General features: G+C 44.6%; 1 protein-coding gene across 1 annotated transcript in view; it reads right to left on the minus strand.

Annotated features, from left to right (window-relative positions):
- Window positions 1-15,780, minus strand: part of pik3cg (phosphatidylinositol-4,5-bisphosphate 3-kinase, catalytic subunit gamma) — a 29,512-nt gene extending 13,732 nt beyond the window's left edge. The window contains exons 1-4 of the mRNA XM_048611139.1: window positions 15,769-15,780; window positions 9,124-11,151; window positions 4,399-4,464; window positions 4,062-4,287 (exon numbers count right to left, since the gene is read on the minus strand). Coding sequence (XP_048467096.1) covers window positions 4,062-4,287; window positions 4,399-4,464; window positions 9,124-11,139 — 2,308 coding nt within the window. The 5' untranslated portion in view covers window positions 11,140-11,151; window positions 15,769-15,780. The remainder of the gene's footprint in view (window positions 1-4,061; window positions 4,288-4,398; window positions 4,465-9,123; window positions 11,152-15,768) is intronic.
- Window positions 15,781-16,535: the final 755 nt, after the last annotated feature.

Genomic DNA, 16,535 nt, shown 5'->3' on the forward strand with positions numbered 1-16,535 from the left:
GCTTGGCCTGCTGTGTTCATCCAGCTCTACACCTTGTTATCTCAGATTCTCCAGCATCTGCAGTTCCTACTATCTCTGAAACAAGATTATCTGGTGATTGTTACATTGCTATTCGTGGGAGCTTGCTGTATGCAGATTAGCTGTAATTTCCAGTATTACCACCGTGACTACAAATATTTAATGGGTTGTATAAAAAAAAACCTTTGGGACACCTCAAGATTGTGGAACTTTCTATAGAAAGCTAAGTCTTTTTTTCTTCCTCTTCATAACTATCACCTCTCATCCCTGTATTACACTGCATGTATTCCAGTGCCTTGATACCTGTTTTTCTTTATTTGATACCCTGGTCAATATTCCAGGTATCTTTACTGCCTTCAGTCCACGGGGACACCGATTTGAGAACCAGAGGAACACACTGGATCAGTCTTCATTGTGGCTGTACCACATCAGCCACTGTCAGGTCTCACCTTCCTCTGCCGTTCCTTGCCCGCTAACTCCAGAATCCACCCATGCAAAAGTGACCCCTTCTCTCCTTCACAGTTGGCCCTCTCTTTAAACCCATTTCTTCTACGGTCTCACTTCCAACATCAAAAACAAGAAGTTTTGATGGAATTTTTGAGTCATAGCAATAAACAGTGGTGACATGAGAAAATTCCATTCTACGCAACAGGTAGTTAGGGTCCAGAATGCACTGCTTGAGAGTGTGGGGGAGGCAGATGTGCAATTGGTGCTTTCAAAGGACAATAGCACTTGAAAAGAGAACACATATGAGGCAAAGAAAGGGACTAGCAGAGCTGTTCTTCAGACACAGATATGCCAGGTTGATTGCTTTCCTCTGCACTGAAAACATTTTATGTTTGAGAATTGCAACCTTTCATTTAGCTGCTTCTGCTCCTCCCCACCACCCCCCAAACTTATTGAATCACTCTTCCACAAACACCCTGGCACAGAACTGACATCTCTCTCTAGTTTCCTCTTCCCCCTCGTGCTCCTCCAGTTAATTTTCTTCATGGGATCCAGTGTCTGCACCCATTCCCAACATATTCCAGATCAACAAACTTTCCTCCCTGGCCCTCTTCCTACCTGACAGTGTAAATTCTCCTCTCTCTTCAGATGTTGCCCTTCCCATTTGCAAAACTGCCATCACTCCCTCCTCAAAATAAATCACTTTTGATGCCTCAGTCCTAACAAATCATTATCCCATTTTCAACCTTCTTTTTGCCTCTAAAATCCTTGAACACTGAAAATTATGTTCACTTTTCCCGCAAATCCATCAATGAAACTCTCCAATTGAATTTTCAGCTGACAGCCTTTGAAAGTGAACGTCACAGGGGACATTCTCTTTGACCATGACCATAATGTATTAGCCTTCCACATGCTTCTCAACATATCTCTAGTCTCTGAGTTAGTTGACCATGCTAAATACTGCTAACACTTTTCCATTGCCCGGATCAATTGGATTATCCTTCTTAACCTTGTTTCTCACCCTCAAATCTTTATTTCCTTCTGCCCAAGAACCTAGCTTCGTTAGCACTGCTGCCTCAGCGGCAGACATCCGAGTTCAATTCCACTCTCGGGCCACTGTCTGTGTGAAATTTGCACATTCTCCCTGTGTCTCCGTGGGTTCCCTCCGGGTGCTCCAGTTTTATCCCACAGTCCAAAGATGTTAGGGGGATTGGCCAAGCTAATTGCCCATAGCGCCCAGGGATGTGTAGGCTAGGTGGATTAGCTATGGGAAGTGCAGGGTTGCAGGGATGGAGAGGGTCTGGGTGGGATGCTGTCAGAGAAACATTGGAGATTCGATGGACCTAATAGCGTGCTGCCACACTGTAGGGATTCTGTGATTCTATGACTCTCTCCTGTTCCTCACCTACATGCTGCTCCTCGGCCAGCTTCTGCATTTTTACTGCTAACTCTTGCCTTTATTTCTCCACTGCCACTTTGAACCCATGGTTAATTATTTTTATTGTCAGAGTGACAGTCTGATATTCAGTCTTGAATGAGATACCATATCCTCCAGTTAAACATGTGCAAAGATCAAAGTCCCCTGCAACATACTTTGTACCCTCGCCACTGACTTCACCTTCCTCCTGGTATAAGGACTACATATTTTTATTGGAATTTAAACTGGAAAAATTGAAGTTTAGATTCGACTGCTTTCGGAGAATGAACCAGTTGTTGTTTTTGAAGAACCTGAATGAAAAGTGAACTGTCATGTTCACTGACTAATGACAGGTCATATAACTTGTGGAGTCAACAAGGTGTAGAGCTGGATGAACACAGCAGGCCAAGCAGCATCAGAGGAGCAGGAAAGCTGACGTTTCGGGCCTAGACCCTTCATCAGAAATGGGGGAGGGGAAGGGGGTTCTGAAATAAATAGGGAGAGAGGGGGAGGCGGATAGAAGATGGATAAAGGAGCAGATAGGTGGAGAGGAGACAGACAGGTCGAAGAGGCGGGGATGGAGCCAGTAAAGGTGAGTGTAGGTGAGGAGTTGGGAGGAGATAGGTCAGTCCAGGGAGGACGGACAGGTCAAGGGGGCAGGATGAGGTTAGTAGGTAGGAGATGGGGGTGGGGCTTGAGGTGGGAGGAGGGGATAGGTGGGAGGAAGGACAGGTTAGGGAGGCGGGGACAAGCTGGGCTGGTTTTGGGATGCGGTAGGGGGAGGGGAGATTTTGAAGCTTGTGAAGTCCATATTTCTCTGAAATAACTTGTGGAGAAGCTGGCTTTGATGGATTTGAGATATAAACTGACACCAGGTGTCTTTGGGTTAAAAACTGCCTAGCAACGGCTTTTGGATAGTTAGGTTCCAATTTGTCACAGAACTGTTGCACTAGGACCTCTAGAAAGCCTGCAAGTCAAGACTAACACTGTCTCTCTCTCTACCCCTCTGTGAGTGGAAAAGAAACATCACTAAAAACGATCTGAAAGGAAGAACTTTAACTCAAGCAAAATCCTAGGTCCAATTGACCAGCTACCAAATTGAGGATTGCCACCATCATTAACACATCATCACCAGAATCCAAAACAAACTGTGAGAAAGGTACTTCATTCCATCTCATGGTTTGGCCTCTTAATCCACAGAATTTGCTGCTTTTTGTCTATGTTTGCCACCAAATCTATTTCTGCAGAGCTCTCTGTTTTGTTCATCCTGTGTATTAATGAATATGTGCATGTTTGGATTAAAATGACTACCATTTTGGTCTTCATATTAGTAATTATTAGCTTGATTCAGATCCCAACCACTACCTTCAGCATTCACTCTATTCACCCCCAATGCACAGTGGCAGCAACATGTACAAGATACACCACAGTAACTCACCAACAATGATCATCTGGAGGGACAAGGACAGCGGGACATGGGAACACTACCACCTGCAAGTTCCCCTCCAAGCCACTCACCATCCTGACTTGGAAATACATCGCCGTTCCTTCACTGTCCCTGGGTCAAAATCCTGGAATTCCCTCCCTAATCACTGTGCGAATACCTGTATCAAATGGATTGCTGTAGTTCAAAAATGTAGGTCACCACTACTTTCTCAAGGGACAATTACAGATGGATATTAAAGTCTGGCCTTGCCAGCCATATTCACATCTCATGGGCAATTAAAACTGGAATTACATCCAGGTGAAAGGCCAGAGTTTAACCTCGTGCAGATTCTGCAAGAACATTTCAGAGCCTTTATCTTAATGTTAATCCAGAAACTGAAAGACCATAAAACCATTTGATCCAAAGTAGGTAGTAGGGTGCTGTGATCAAATATCAAATTTTAAAAGTTTGTTTACACATTTACAAATAATTTAAACATGGACCTGTACACACGATACAAACAGAAGTCATCCCTTAAAACTACCAGAATATTTCCCGGTAAAATCAGGAACCTTTCTCCAAGTCAATGCAAGTCAGTTTAACTTTGCAAATTCCAGCCTCCAGGGGTGTGATTGATGGAGGGGTCTGCAGTAGCAGTTTTCCAATCATTCCCCCTTATAGCTGTGACTTTGTGACATTCCCCAACCCCTAGCACCATCCAACCCTTTTGCAGCCAGTCATTTATAAACATACCTTGAGCTGAAACATCGTATTTGTCAGCAGTGACATTTTTTATCTCCAGCGTGACTTTGTGCAGGGCCTCCATCACCTTGACTTGCCTCATGAAATCCATCAGCATGGCTTTCCCACAACCCCGGAGATATGCTTCCAGGATGACAGCGTAGCGCTGACGATAGTGCATCGACTCAGCCACTTCACTTCTCAGAAACCAGAACAGAAAATGGCCAGTTCGTTTACTCTAGCAGGGAGTCAAAAAGTTTGGCAGGGTTTTAAACATGAAAATAACCTACATACATGTTTTTGGGCACAGATTAATCAAAATGTTCTTCCAATCAACAAATATACTTACTCTTAAAGCTCGTTTGAGGAGGAATCGGGCTAGGGCACTGTCATGGTAAGGCTCGAACTTGACTGCCTGAAATCAGTTTGAAATAATACATGGATAAGTGTGTGCTGAAGCACATTGCAACATAAATAGGCATTTTTTGGATGCAGGCATCACTTGCTCAATACTTATTACCCATCCCTAATTGCCCTGGAGAAGGTTTTGGTGAGTGGCATTCTTGATCTGCTGTAGGTTGACCCACAATGCCTTTAGGGAGGGAATTCCAGGAATCTGACCCAGTGACAGTGAAAGAACAGCAATATATTTCCAAGTCAAGATGGTGAGTGGCTTGGAGGGGAACTTGCAGGGGGTGGTGTTCCCATGTATCTGCTGCCATTGTCCTTCTAGATGGAAGTGGTTGCAGGTTTCACAAAATTTGACTGTAAGCTGAATAAGGCCATATTGGGACAGGTGGTCAAAGATTTAGGTTTAAGGAGCAACTTAAAGGAAACATGAAAAGTAGAGAAATGAACAGATCTTGGGAGGGATTTAGGGTTATGGAAACTGAAAACATAACCATCAGTGGTTGAGGAAAAGGAGACTGTTGATACCCATGAGATCAGGTTTGGAAAAGCATTAGGGTCTTTGCAGTGTTATAGGGTTGAAAGAGGTTAGAGACCCAGAAAGACATAAGGTCATGGTGGGAATTAAACTTTGATGAGAAATTTTAAATCAAAGTGTGGTGAACCAATTAACACTGGATCAGGGAGCACAGGAACAAGGCCTGGTGTAATACAAAATTGAGCCAACAAAGATTTAGATGAACCCAAGTGTATTAAAGTGAGGTTGTGGGTATATTGGACAGTGTGTTATATTGAGGGTGTGGTGTACGTAAGGGAGTATTTTACAGTGAGAGTGTTGGTGTATATCAGGGAATGTCTTATAGTGAAAGTGTGAGGTGTATTAGAAACTGTGTAACAGTGAAGGTGTGGTTTTTATCAGGGAGTGTGGTATAGTGAGGGTGTAATGTGTTATAGAGAAGGTGTAGGATATATTGATTAGGGCGGCATGGTGCCTCAGTGGTTAGCACTGCTGCCTCACAGCACCAGGGACCTGGGTTTGATCCCACCCTTGGCTGACTGTGTGGAATTTGTACATTCTCCCCGTGTCTGCGTGGGTTTCCTCCGGGTGCTCCAGTTTCCTCCCACAGTCCAAAGATGTGCAGGCTAGGTGGATTGGCCATGGGAAATTGCCCGTAGTATTCTGGGATGTGTAGATTGGGTGGGTCTGGGTGGGATGCTTTGAGAGTCGGTGCGGACTTGTTGGGCCGAAGGGCCTGTTTCCACACTGTGGAGATTCAATGATCTATGATTATGTTAGGTTGAGTGAGTGGGCTTTATCAGGGAATGTGAAATACTGAGTGTGTGGGGTATGTAAGAGAGACTGTTGTAGTGAGTATGCGGGGTGTATCAGGGAGTGTATTTTAGTGAAGGTGTGGGCTATATCAGATTGTGTGTTGTAGTGACATTGTAGGAGTATTTATGTGTGTATGATATAGTAACGGGGTAGATTATGTTGGAGTGTGTTACAGTCTGGGTGTGGGGTATATCAGGGAATGTGAAATACTGATCTTGTCAGATATATGAGAGAGTGTGTTGCAGTGTGGGTGTGGGGTATATTAGAGTGTGTGTTATAGTGAGGTTATGGGGTGTATTAGAGTGAGTGTTATAGTGAGGGTGGAGTATATCAGGGTGTATGTTAATAGTAAGGTATGAAGTATATCAGAGTGTGTGTTGGATGGGGTACATTTGGGAGTGTATTATGCCTTACACCGTCACTGTAGATGGAAGTGGTTATGGGTTTGGAAGGTGCTGCCTGAGGATCTTTGGTGAATTTCTGCAGTGCATCTTGTACACTGCTGCTACTGAGAGTCGGTGCTGGAGGGAGTGGATGCTTGTGGATGTGGTGCCAATCAAGTTGTCTGCTTTGTCCTGGATGCTATCAAGCTTCTTGAGTGTTGTTGGAGCTGTATTCATCCAGGCAAGTGGGGAGTATTCCATCACACTCCTGACTTGTGCCTTGTAGATGATGGACAGGCTTTGGGGAGTCAGGAGGCGAGTGACTCACCAGAGTATTCCTAGCCACTGAGCTGCTTTTGTAGCCACTGTGTTTATGTGGTGAGTCAAGTTGAGTTTCTGATCAGTAGTAACCTCAAGGATGTTGATAGTGGGGGATTCAGTGATGGTAACGCCATTGAATGTCAAAGGGGCAGTGGTTAGATTGTCTCGTATTGGTGATGGTCATAGCCTGGCATTTGTGTGGCATGAATGTTACTTGCCACTTGTCAGCCCAAGCCTGGATATTGTCCAGATCCTGTTGCATTTGAACACGGACTGCTTCAGTATCTGAGGAGTCACGTATGGAGCTGAACATTGTGCAATCATCGATGAACATCCCCACTTCTGACCTTATGATGGAGGGAAGATACTTGGGCCTAGGACACTCGTGTATTATTGGAAGGGTGTGGGCTATACCAGAGAGTGTGCTATAGTGAGGGTATGGGGTATATCAAGGAGCATTTTATACTGAAAATGTGGTGTACATCGGTTGGGGGGGGGTGGGGCGGAGAATTATAGCGAGGTAATGGAGTATATCAGTGTGTGTTATATTGAGGGTGATGGGTACATCAGTGTGTGTATGTGTTACAGTGAGGGTGTGGGGCATATCTGAACATATGTTATAGGGAGGGTGTGGGTTTATAGCAGAGTGTATGTTACAGTGAGGGTGTGAGATTTTTATGCAGAGTATATTATGGTGAGAGTGTGGGATATATCAGGGACTATGTTGTAGTCCGGGTGTGGGTATATCAGAGTGTCTGTTATAGTGAAGTTTTGGGGCATATCAGTGTGTTTTATAGTGTGGGTGTGGGCTATATCATGGAATGTGAAAATCAACGGTTGTGGGATATATGAGAGAGTGTGTTACAACGAGGGTGTCAGGTACATCAGGGAGTGTCAAATACAGAAAATGTAGTATATAAGAAAGGATGTATTACGTTGAGGGTGTGGACTTAGTTTTTATTTCAAAATATATTTTATTCGTTGAAAATATCTTATACAGTTCGGTTCTGTACAGTAGCATATCAAGGAAACAAACAAGCATTAGAGTTTAACTCTACCCTGAGGGCGTGGGTTTAAAGCAGAGTATGTGTTATAGTGAGGGCATTGGTGTTTATCAGAATGTGTATAAAAGTGAGGGTCTGAAATAAAAACAGAATCCACTGGAATATGTCAGCAAGTGTGGCGGCATCTGTAGAGAGAGGCAGTGTTAACATTTTGAGCCCAATGAATCTTTTTCAGAATTCAAAGGAGCTGGATTATTTTTATGCTGTTGACAGAGGTAGAGGAGGAGCAAGCATAATAGTTTGTTTGGGTACCCAAAGCAAACAACAAAGGGCGTGCTGGAGGTGATAAAGGAGAGATAGAGATGGAAAGTAGGTGCAAGTGTTAAGTGTGAAAATCAGAAAATGGGTCCACTCTGCTGACAGCAAAGCCAATGGGATGAAAACAAAATGCAGCCAGAGGTGGGTGGGGAAAAATGGAGTGTAAAGGTTATACTCTGAAGTTGTGAAGTCAATATTGAGTCCTAGAGGCTGTGAAGTACCTGAGTGAATGTTTCATTGGAATCCTGTATCAGGGCCTGGATGGAAATGTTGGTATAACAGCAAATGGGTTTAATGAGATGCTAAGAAATTGGAAGGTGAGAGCCATTCCTACAGACAATGCAGAGTGTTATTTTGGTTTTGTTTTCTCAATCCCAAGGGCAGATATTAGCACAGCGGAGGTGTGGCTGGACTGGTAATTCAGAGTCCTAGGCAAATACCTCGGGAATATGGCAGCTGGTAGAATTTCAACTCAATTAATAAAAGCCTGGATTATGAAGCCAGCCTCTGTAATGGTGACCATGAAATATCATTCATTGCTGGAAACATCTGGTTTCCTAATGTTCTTCAAGGAGGGAAGTCTGTCATGCTTTGCTGGCCTGGCCCACATGTGACTCCAAATCCATTATGGTTGACTGTCAAGCACCTTGTGAAATAGTGGAGCAAACCTTTCAGCTGAAGGGCCTAAGTGATGGGCAGTGAATGCTGGTGTTGCCAACGATGCCCCCATCCAGTAAAAGAATAACAAAAATCTTCCTTTGTCCCTGTGTTTTATTCCTTACCATTCATGTTCAATGGCAGTCTGAGAGCGGCTGGTCTCAGTTAAATTCCCACTTTGGGTAGATTGTGAAGTCTGTCTCCAACATGAGGGAGAAAGTCAAGGGAACATTATCCTTATGTAATGGGTAGAACAACTGCTGGTAATTGAGATATGCAAAACCATTTCAATTGTCTTTTACTTTGCCCAGACCTGTCCCCAGGGTGCTGCCATTTGCTAGAGTCTCTTTTCTTAAGTATGAAATTAATCAGGAATTCCCTTTGTGTATGACAGCTTTGTGATGGGGTCATGGGTTGATGTGGTGGGTGTTAACAATGAGTTCAATTCCAGGCTCATGCACCACAGTACACTGCGTAACAATGAGGTGGATGAACCCTGGGTGCACCTCTCTCCTGCCAATGGCCACTACATCTACCTCCGGCTCATACCTGGTCACAAAGTGCTGATTGGTTTAGGGCCATATAAATCTCTTCATCAGTCAGACCTACCACTTTCAATGCACCCCATGTATAAAGGAAGGTTATTTTACCTGGACCAACTGTAAGAGATATCGCAGCACCTCGCTATTGTCCAGTGTCTCCAGCTTTTGAACAGCCAGCGCCCGAACATGCTCATTGGAAAATCGGCAATCCAGAAGCTGCATTGCAAGCCCCACATCCAAGGGACTGCTGTCCCACATCTCCTGTCTGTCTAAAAGCTGCTGAGTTTTCAGGACCACCTCCTGCTGCCCCCATTTTACTGAGCTAAGAAACTTGGGGTAGGCCTTAGGCTGCCTCATGCACTCGTGCCTGAAATGCCACAGTAGTTCTTTGTCCTCAGTGCTCAGCGGGTTCAGGGGGTCAGTACTGATGATCTCTTCGAACTGCTTGCGGAGCTGACTGTGCATCTCGTGGCCTGACTTCTCCGGCTCAGCGTTCTGGCTCTGACAACTTCGCGGGAGAGCGATTGGGTAATTGTATCGGTCCAGGAGGATGCAGATAGCCATGGAGTTCTCCTTGTCAGGGTTAGTCGCTGATGTCAGCTTGTCAGCCTCAATTGTCCCTTGTTCTTCACCTTTATCAGGAATTTTCCACATGTGGAGTACATACTCTCCTTGACGGAGGAGCGATCGATGATCAATCACCAACAGGTTAACATAGTACAGCATGTGGTTTTTGCTCTTGGTGTCCCAGGCATTATCATCTTGACACTGGAAAGTAGACTTCATACTTTGAACTGGTGCTTTACCACAGTAAACCTGAAGATTCAGTCGTGCCCCTCTGGGTAGGTCCTTAACTTTAATATCAAACTCAAGCCAAACATTCCATAGCACTTCCTCTGTAAATGCCTTTGTAAGAGTCCTTTGTTGGACAAGCACCTGTTGCCCATGCAGTATACTCGCTTCAACAAAGACAGTCAGTTCTGTGTTCCGTGGGAGCACTGGAATATCAATCCCAATAATCTTGACTCGGAATTTTCTGTCACAGTCCCAGAGGGATATGGTGAAGACTTTGTCATGATCTCTTCCCTCTAGAGTTAACTGCTGGTGTGATCCAGTGACCCCAGTACAGTCATCCACAAGGGGCCACTCTTCCTTCTGCACTTCATCCAGAGCTGGGTCCGGGGGCAGGTCCAGGACAAAGTGGATTTCCTCGCCATTCTTCAGGCAGTTTCTTACCCAGTGGAAATCCTTGATTGGATTGTCACCAACGATGTAATCCTCCCTGCCACAGACCCGAAGGACAAAGTCCTTCTCGTTATGGTTCTCTGAGATTTCCAGTAGACCTTTCTTGTTGGCCATCTTTTTGAAGAAGTTCTTCAGAATGCTTTGTGGTGTCTCGTCAATGGAAACCTTTATCGTCAGGCTTGTCGTTCCCCTATGAATAACGATGAATATGTTATTGTTACAGATCTTATTGAGCAGATATTCAGGCAGAGGCTTCGAGATGATCCAAGGATCCATGGAGTAGAGCTGTGCATCCCTGGTGGCTACCTCATTGAGCTGGGGGGTGATCAGCTTCCTCCGGGTGAATTCCAGCTCATCATCATGTACATTGCTCACATCAGTGACATCGTAGCCAATCAGGTAATTCAAATCATTTTGCAACTGCAAGGATTCCTTTGAGGTTTTTGTTTTCTGGACTAGGTGAATCTTGCCGTTGTTCCGCTGCAGCGTTTTCCAGTAGTTGATGCAGTCTAGTGTTTGGATCACCTGGTGCTGGTCATAAATCTCGTACCACTGGCCCTTCTTCTGGTACATCAACCTGAACTGGTCAGGGCTGAGCTTCCTGTAGAAGTCCTGGCAAACACTGATCCCACCGGCTTTGACCCAAACCTTGGCTTTCAGTTGCTCCACTGTGTAATTCCCAGCCACCTCCAGGGAGAGCTTCTCGTGGATGTTGTTAAACTTGTTGCGTGTTGGGAGGACAAACTCAATGGCCAGCTGCTCCAGTGAATAGTACTGCATGGTCCTGGTTGTGTTGGCTCGCATCTTGCGCCTTCTCCTCCTGTTTTCCTCTCTCATGACAATGGGATACTCGTCATTGTCATTCTTTGGCTGGTCCATGCCAGGGGTAATCTGCTGAGGAAACATTGTGAAGAAAAGTGTTGATATGATACAGCACTGAAGCACCAGCTGAGTTACTGGTGAGATCCTGAGTTCAAATATCATAGCTCTGTCAACAAAATAACAACCCACGCATTAATTTCTTATTCCAACTCATCGTCCTCCCCTCTTCAAAAGACACTGACCTATTCTGGCATAAATGAATGTGGAACTGGAAAAGCACAGAAGGTCAGACAGCAACTGAGGAGCTGGACTGACAAAGGGTTTTGACCCGAAACATTGACTTTCCTGCTCCTCGGATGCTGTCTGACCTTCTGTGCTTTTCCAGTTCCACATTTATTGATTTTAGCTTCCAGCATCTGCAGTCTGTACTGTCTCCAATTCACTGACCTATTCTGGGTTCATTTCCAAGAGACTATCTTTCATCATATAGTGTCGATCTTGGTTGGGTGAGTAGCACTTTTTCCTTGGAAGGAAAAGGCTATGGGTTAAGAGGCACTCCAGAGCCTTGAGCCTGTAATGCAGGATGACATAGCGAGGCAGTGCTGAGGGATTGCTGCATTAGCAGAGAAGCCTCTGTCAAATGAGGCTTGAAACTGAGACCCAGTCTCCCCTCAGATCACTGTAATGACCCAACAATACTATTTCAAAGAAATTGCTCGTGTTTATATATTATTATCATCCTGATCCTGGTCATAGTGTTTTGCTGATATTGGTTTCCTACCTTACATTGGTGACTCAGACTAGATCCCTTTATCGTGGGGAGACCTCAGTGGATCCCTATATTGTGGGGAGAGCTCAGTGGATACCTTCACTAAGGAAATCACACTGGATCTCTCGACCGTTTCATTTTATCGGAATACTCGAGTTACTGAAGTCATGTTAAAATGTGATCTTTGTTTTGTTTCTGTATTCATGGTCTTTACTAAACTCGAAGGTTTGTAGTTTGCCACTCTGTTAAGTGTTTGTTAGATTACTTGGTCACTAGGAAGTTACGTTTTGTCAGAACTTGCTTTGCAAAGATTAGCCGCCAAGTTTTCTACATTGGGTGTAAATCACTTTGGGACATGTTAAAAGGTTCTATAAATGCATGTCGTTCATTCAATTATTAGCTACTTGTTACACCGACCATTGACAATCCCCTATATGGAAATTTTAGTATTTCTTAGATTTAGATAATTTATGTTTCTTGATAAAATCCTCAATCCCATTGTCATGCCAGGTGTTTATCCAATTCTTTTTTAAAACTAAACTCCAGTGGGCATGTCATTAATCTTTGTTCCTGGAAGTCTGATCCACAACAAACACTCATCAACTCAGGCAGAAACAGTGGAGAGACAAACAGAACGAGTGTTTGAGCTTTCATCAGAACTGCGACTACATCGAAAGGGAAAAGGAGACACTCCTGTCCCCAAACCCCCAGAAATGATTCAATCTTACAATCAATACCAGGAGACAGTGGTAATGTCACTGGACTAGTAATCCAGAACTCCATCCAAATGTTCTGGGGAAAACGGTTCAAATCTCACCATGGCAGATGGTGAAATTTTAATTCAATAAAAATCTGAAATAAGAAAGCTAGCCTGGGACAGGTGATCGTGTTGTTAAAAATCCATCAGGCTCACCAACACCCTCTTCCATCCTGATCTGGTCTTCATTTGAATGTAGACCCACAGCAATGTAGATTCATAGACTCACACAGCATGGAAACAGACCCTTCGGTCCAACACATCCATGCTGACTAGGTTTCCCAAAGGAAACTAGTTCCATTTGCCTGTGTTTGGATCCTCAATGTGGTTGACCATTAACTGCCCTCCGGGCAATTAGAACATAGAACAGGACAGCACAGTACAGGCCCTTCGGCCCACGATGTTGTCCCGACCTATTATCCTACTAAGATCAATCTACCCTGCATACCCTACATTTTACTATCCTCCATGTGCCTATCCAAGAGTCGCTTAAAAGTCTCTAAAGTATCTGACTCCACTACCACTGCCGGCAGTGCATTCCACACACCCACCACTCTCTGTGTGAGGAACCTACCTCTGACATCTCCCCTGTACCTTCGTCCAATCACCTTAAAATTATGCCCCCTTGTAATAGTTATTAGGGGTCGGCAATAAATGTTGGCCTAGCAGTGGTTCCTGTGTCTCGTGAATGACTTTAATTTTAACAATTATAATGCGGATAGATTCACTAATCAATCACATCTGCATTACCCACCTCTTCCTGACCTGTCTGGTTGATGCCTCTTCCTAGTCATCTCCCAATGATAGAAAGGTGATTCCACCAATTCTCACCTGAAGCCTGAGAACTGTCCCCTCTGGTGAATGCACCCTCTCAATGGTAAAGTACTGGGAGAATAAGTGCAGTAAAATCCAAATGCAGATGGGTTTTGACAGATTCCAGTGTGATCATTGAGCATCAGTAAGCCTTTCCTTCCCACAGGGGAGATTTGTTTGCAAGGGTTGGTCGTGCTTTGTTTGATTTGCATGGTGTCAAAATTCAATAGGCACTGTGGGCTGCTGCAAACTACCTAAACAGTCAGTGCCATCAAGAGACAAATATGCCTTTACTTTTTTATCTTGACAAAGTATTTGTATGAAAATTTTCCAGTGTCTTTCCCACCCACCCTTTCCTCCATCCTGTATCTGCTCCCATAAATATTGCTTTAGTTTAGAGGCTTCTATTTAAGAAAACGTTCCAACTCATATTTGCTAACTAGTTTAGCAACTTTTTCTTTGGTCTGGCTGTAATACAAAGTCTCCATTTGACTGTGTATCACTTTCCAAACCAAAAGAAACAGAAATGCAAATAGCAGAGTTTGTTTCCTTCATGTATGCGCACTCTCCCCGCATAGACACAGATCTCTGCCATTAATCCAGAGTTGCAGACTGGTGAGAGATTTAGGAATGTCATAGAATGTGCGTGGTCCTGTTGAACCGTGAGCAGCTACAACAACAACAATATTTATTCACCAAGACCATCATTTCCATTACTTTCTGGCATCCAGTTCTGAAGAGTCATATTGGACTCAAAATGTAAACTCTGTTTCTCCCTTCACCAGTGCTGCCAGACCTGCTGAATTTTTCCAGCACTTTGTTTTTATTTGGCTTGAATGTTTATTTGGAGGACCATCGGAAGATTTCCAATCTCCAATGAAACTCCACCTTCCCGGCTCTGTCAGTAAGCAGGACTGACTGGTCTCCGATGCCCAGGGGATGACCGTGGGGCCACGTGGTACTGAATTACCATCTCTCTCACACTGAGGGAAACAGAACTTCAATTTATATAGCGCCTTTCACAAACTCTTGTGTTTCCCACTGCAATTCACAGAGGAGGCCGCTCGGCCCAGTACACTGGCAACTTTGTCAATTAAGTTTATTTTTAAATATAGTCACTGTTGTTATGTCAGTAAAACAGCGGCCACAGAGAAAGATTCCACAAGCAACATTGTGATAATGACCAGATAATCTTAATCGGCAGCAGTTTAAGCCCAAACTCCAGGGAGAACTCATCTGCTCTGAACAAATGCTTTGGGATCTTTCATGTCCACTGAAAGGGCAAATGGACCTTAGTTTAATATCTCACCTCAAGCTCCTTCAACAGTGCAACACTCCTTCTGTAAACCACATTACAGCGTCAGACTGGATGATGTGCCAAGGCCCTACAACAGGACATGAGTCCACAATCTTGTGAATGTGACTAATTGAGCCACAGCTGGCCCCTTAAGATTGACTCATATGATTGACCGAAACTTGGACTGATTGCTTATTCTTCCCATCCCACCCAACACGGTCTTAAAGTCAGACATTCTGTTCACTCCCCACCCAAGACGGTACACTACTGACCACTGCTTCAAGGTCTTGGGAGAGCTGCCCTCACATGGAACGAAGACCCAATGTCCTCGAGACAGGAGGAACATAAAGAACTCCTCTGTTGTGTGAAAGGGCTCTGTGGGCTAGAAGTGGAATTTGGGAACTATCCGCTAAGGATTGGAATTTCCCCCAAGAGTGACTGACTGGAGCTTTATGAGAAACGTTTTCGGGATGTGGCAAGACCATTGTTATTGTCCGTCTTGAATTGTCAGGATCCTAGATCAACACCTCCAATTTTCACCGTAAAATGACCATAACCCATGCTGGTGACAGATATCGCTTGATGGCATACGGCAGAAAATTCCAAGAGTTTGATTCGAGCCTAGCTCTATCCACCGAGGGAGAGGAGAATGCTGATGGGAAGGAGTCATGAGGAGCTGCTCTCATCCCTGGAGCACTGACTGATTTGAGAACAGCAACAGCAGAGGCCTTGGACCTAGTTCCCCTCTCTCCCTCCAGCCCAGTTAAACACTGGGAAAATGAAATGGGGGGGGAATCAAAAATAATTTGTATTACTCTCATCATTGCACAAATGCGAGAAGATGGCTCAATGCAAACACTTACATTTCTCGGTGCACCTCGTTTCACGGTAGTGGATTACTTCAAGGATCCACCACAAGATCTGGATGACAAAACAAAGCACACAAACACACACGAAGTGCAAAACCACTCCTCAACTTCCCCATTTTGAAACTTCTTTTCCGCTCAAGATTGGAGGAAATGAGACACAACCAGAATAAAGTCAACTTACCTCCGTGTCATGGGTCTGTGAGGGTACGGGCTCTCTTTACTCAATAATGTAATGGCCAAGCCATGTTCATGTCACCCCGGCCCTCTCTGGATGGTTAAACAGCATCGGCACTTTGTGGAGTCTTCATGATCATCATGTAGTAGCACCACAGAGGAAGTGCTGCAGGAGGGCTCAGGAAATGAGAGCAAACCACAGACATCACAAACAGTTGCACTGAGTAAATGAGGAGATAGGAATTGTTAGATTATAAAAGACCAAGCTCCATATGATTTGCTATCTAACATCCTTTTCTAACGAATCATTCGAGGGATGTCAGCGTCACTCTGTTACCCATTCCTTGAGAAGGTGGTGGTAAGCCACTTTTCTTGAATCACTGCAGTCCGTGTAGTCTAGTTACATCTGCAGTGCTGTTAAATAGGACCTTCCTAGATTTCGGGTGGTTTGGAGGGGACCTTGCAGTGGGTGCGGATTCCTGTGCACCTGCTACTCTTGTTCTCCTGGATGGTTGAGGCCACAGATTTGGAAAGTGCTGCTGAAAGACTTTTGGAAACTTGTGCATTGCATCTTGTGGACGGTACACGTTGCTGCCACTCTGCATCAGTAGCAGAGGGGGCCAATGTTTCCGCTCTGGATGGCATGTCAAACAAACCATCTTATCCCTTCAGCCAAACAACTCCACACCCACCCTCAGAACATCCCACCCAGACCCATTCCCCAAACCGACCTAATCTACACATCCCTGAACGCTATGGGCAATTTAGCATGGC

The sequence above is a fragment of the Rhincodon typus genome, chromosome 23, assembly GCF_021869965.1.
Source record: "Rhincodon typus isolate 14 chromosome 23, sRhiTyp1.1, whole genome shotgun sequence".
In the NCBI taxonomy this organism is placed as follows: domain Eukaryota; kingdom Metazoa; phylum Chordata; class Chondrichthyes; order Orectolobiformes; family Rhincodontidae; genus Rhincodon; species Rhincodon typus.